Genomic DNA, 3,203 nt, shown 5'->3' on the forward strand with positions numbered 1-3,203 from the left:
GTTGTTTCATTTTTTGTGAGTGCGCGAACGTAACAATATATACATTTCGCATTTTAATGGGGTATTTAATGGAGTAATTATTCGAACTCTTCTGCACGCACCTTCTCCTTTTCTTTCCGCTTCGTTGCGAGACTGATTCCGTTCCGTCTGCTGAAGCTACCATGTATTCCGGCGAACCTGCTCGCGTTGTTATGGTAATGTTATTAACGGATTGTTGATTGTACACCGATTCAGCTGTCTGGACGGGTTCCACGACTGAAGGTTGCGGTCCCATTGGTTTAATAGTTAGCTAAAGATACGATATATTCTTGCATACATGAACATCACTACATAAACACTAAATAGTTAATTTTTTTAAAAGTAACAAAATAAATACTTTTGGTGTCGTGAGCGTGTCAGGAACAGCGACGTTGGTCACACTGCTGGACGAATTCTTCGATGTAGTAGGTGTGCTCAGCGTTGCTGATGTTTCTTGTGGTGGTGTGAGTGTCATATTAGCGTCGTCCTTACAATGCCTTAATTTGCGCGGTGCCGATGTGTCTACACGCTCCACCTCCGAGCCCGAGGATTCTTTATCGCACTCAGAGCATTGCCTGCAAGTTGCAATATGTAACGCGACATAACGATAAGTCTCTTCAACGGTCACGTTAGAAATATTGAAAACAATAAAATATCGAATATAATATCTGTATTCTCATATATACCATCCCATCAGTCTAGTTTTCTTAGGCATTCGTGATAGAGGCGGACTCAAACAAGACAAATGGTAATGCAAATGACATGTGTCACATTTAGCGAGAAGATGTTGGTTAGTCGATCGTCTGCAGATGCCGCACTGGTGTCGCAAAGTTAGCTCGCCTTTGTGATTTTGTTCTTGCGCTTGGCTACTCAACACTCTACCCTCGCGTGCACCTTCAGCACCTTTACCCATAGACAATGGAAATCCGACTCCCATTTTCAAAGCAGCAGCCGTAGGTACACCTAGTGTACCTCCTGTTCCAGTACCTACAAAAAATTTGTTACGTTTAGAAACTTATTGAGCGTTTTATGTGCGTGAAAACGAAAATGCGACTGACCAAGTGAAGGCGCTATTTTTGGTTTAGTCAGTAAGTCTGCTATCAACGGCAAAGGTTTCGTGTAACCAGCGTTTTTAAGTACCAGATGATACATCTCGATCTTTTCTTTCAACGTTACATTCACTCGGACCCGCTCCTCTTTGTCTTTCTTTATTTCTTTGTACTTTCGCTCCATTCTCTGCTCTTCGTTCAACAATTGCGAATTTATATCAAGAAGTTCCTGCAGCCGTCTCTTCATAGAAGTTACCCGCAAGTTACGATCCAAGTAATAACCAATAAATTCCACGCTGAAGGCAGGAGCGATGTGCCATTTCTTTCTAACATCGACTAATGCCACCACTTGAGCTTCTTGCGCTTCTAATGCAGTTGTATCTACGTCCATCAGTTCGGCTTTTTTTGCTAGTTGACGACAAGCGGATGCGGATGTAGTCAATAAACGTGGCATTTTCTGCGTGGGTACTGTATAACGTAATATTTAGGTTTATTATTACATATCTATTTAACGCCAACATATACTCAGAGAAAAAATATAATTTACCCCATGGTGGTGGACGTGACGCCTTGTGTGCTAGATATTTGTGTCTGTGCTTCCCCAATTTTCTTACGATTCTACGATGTTCGTCTGTGTCTAAATGATTAGGCTGTTTAAGCATTTGCTGTCGCTGTTGTACGCGCAGTTGAAAAGCTAAGAAGTTTCGTCTACGTCTGCGAACGAGAGACTTGTCAGAGTGCAACTTGCAATGCGCATAGAACGGGTCGGCTTGATCAACTTCTTCGCTGTGCGCCTCAGATAGTAGACCTTCTCTTTGAGCGCTACAAAAATGAAGCATTTCGTATGTTTCATCCGCAATATGAATTCTCTCTTTTTCTCTTTCTTTCTCTCTTCATATTGTAAGCAATATGAAGAATATCGATGTGTGCTTTTAGTGTAATTATTACCAGGTTACGTGAAAATATGTATGACACAATCCAGCGTCGCATTCAATGCATACACCTGTACGCGCATAACGTGAATCTTCGCATAATGAACATTGCTTCGCACCCCATTTAGTGTACTGCATCTCGAATAACGTTACGCTTGTCAATCGATCCACCTAAGGTACATAAAGATTCGTAAAATTACACAGGACACGTTAAAAAAGATTTACTCACTTCGCCAAAAGCAACACCAGGTACGTAAAGGGCGCATACTAGATGCACCCATTTTCCAACATCTGTCTCTTTGAAAATTCCACCCTTGTTTGGACAAAGTTCGCACGATGGATCTTCGATACCTGCACTGCAAGCTTCACAGAACCATGGTGCTGATTGGCATAAGGAGTCTGTACTGGAGAAACTTTCTACATCAGATACACCATAGCAACCTAAAATTGGTTTAATCATAAATATATAAACAGCAAAAATTAAACAAGTATTTATATTTTAAATTTAATATATACCTTCATGAACACTAACTCCACAACCGTCACATTCAACGATCTCATTTGTATCATCACTTCTGTCTCCCAAACAACCACAACAAATTAACAATTTATTTAACTTTTCCTCAAACACACCACTCTTTAAAGCTTGTTGACGTGCTTGTTCCATTACATCTCCTACAGTCAAGTTAGCATTGTGTTTTCCTCCTAATAATGGATCTTCAAGTAGATCATCATCAGATTCTTCAGATCCACCTTCTTCTTCTGTAGGTAATATTTGGCTTAGCATTTTATCATTTATAAAACATATACAAATAATTTCTTTTATTTTTTTGTTAAAAATTAACAATTTAACAATTGCAGTGTTAATACAATACTACGACTCACCTTTTCCAATATCATTAGAATCAACTGAATCGTCATCTGATTCTTCAGAATGGTCTTCAATTCTAAAATCACTATCATCAGAACTTTCACCCAAGTCAAAATCCAATAATGATTGATGTGCTGATTCAACTGGTTTCACCTTCCTCTTTTTAGGATCCCTCTCAACTGCAATAATTTGATTTCTCACAGCTATATATCATCTACAAGTACTCCATGAATAAAATATACTAACAGACTTTCTATTACTACATATGTATATATGTATAGAAACAAGCATATATATATATATATATATATATATATATATATATATATATAT

General features: G+C 38.7%; 1 protein-coding gene across 3 annotated transcripts in view; it reads right to left on the bottom strand.

Annotated features, from left to right (window-relative positions):
- LOC116843799 (PHD finger protein 14) overlaps positions 1 to 3,203 on the bottom strand; it is an 8,055-nt gene that overhangs the window by 2,922 nt on the left and 1,930 nt on the right. For all 3 annotated transcript variants that reach the window (XM_032814569.1, XM_032814560.1, XM_032814578.1), the window contains exons 2-10: positions 2,885 to 3,049; positions 2,516 to 2,761; positions 2,229 to 2,440; positions 2,016 to 2,170; positions 1,615 to 1,889; positions 1,077 to 1,535; positions 705 to 1,005; positions 377 to 593; positions 102 to 289 (exon numbers count right to left, since the gene is read on the bottom strand). In XM_032814569.1, the coding sequence (XP_032670460.1) occupies positions 102 to 289; positions 377 to 593; positions 705 to 1,005; positions 1,077 to 1,535; positions 1,615 to 1,889; positions 2,016 to 2,170; positions 2,229 to 2,440; positions 2,516 to 2,761; positions 2,885 to 3,049 (2,218 nt within the window). The remainder of the gene's footprint in view (positions 1 to 101; positions 290 to 376; positions 594 to 704; positions 1,006 to 1,076; positions 1,536 to 1,614; positions 1,890 to 2,015; positions 2,171 to 2,228; positions 2,441 to 2,515; positions 2,762 to 2,884; positions 3,050 to 3,203) is intronic.

The sequence above is a fragment of the Odontomachus brunneus genome, unplaced genomic scaffold (genome assembly GCF_010583005.1).
Source record: "Odontomachus brunneus isolate Ranch 3 - 2012 unplaced genomic scaffold, Obru_v1 Obru_scaffold_003, whole genome shotgun sequence".
Taxonomy (NCBI): domain Eukaryota; kingdom Metazoa; phylum Arthropoda; class Insecta; order Hymenoptera; family Formicidae; genus Odontomachus; species Odontomachus brunneus.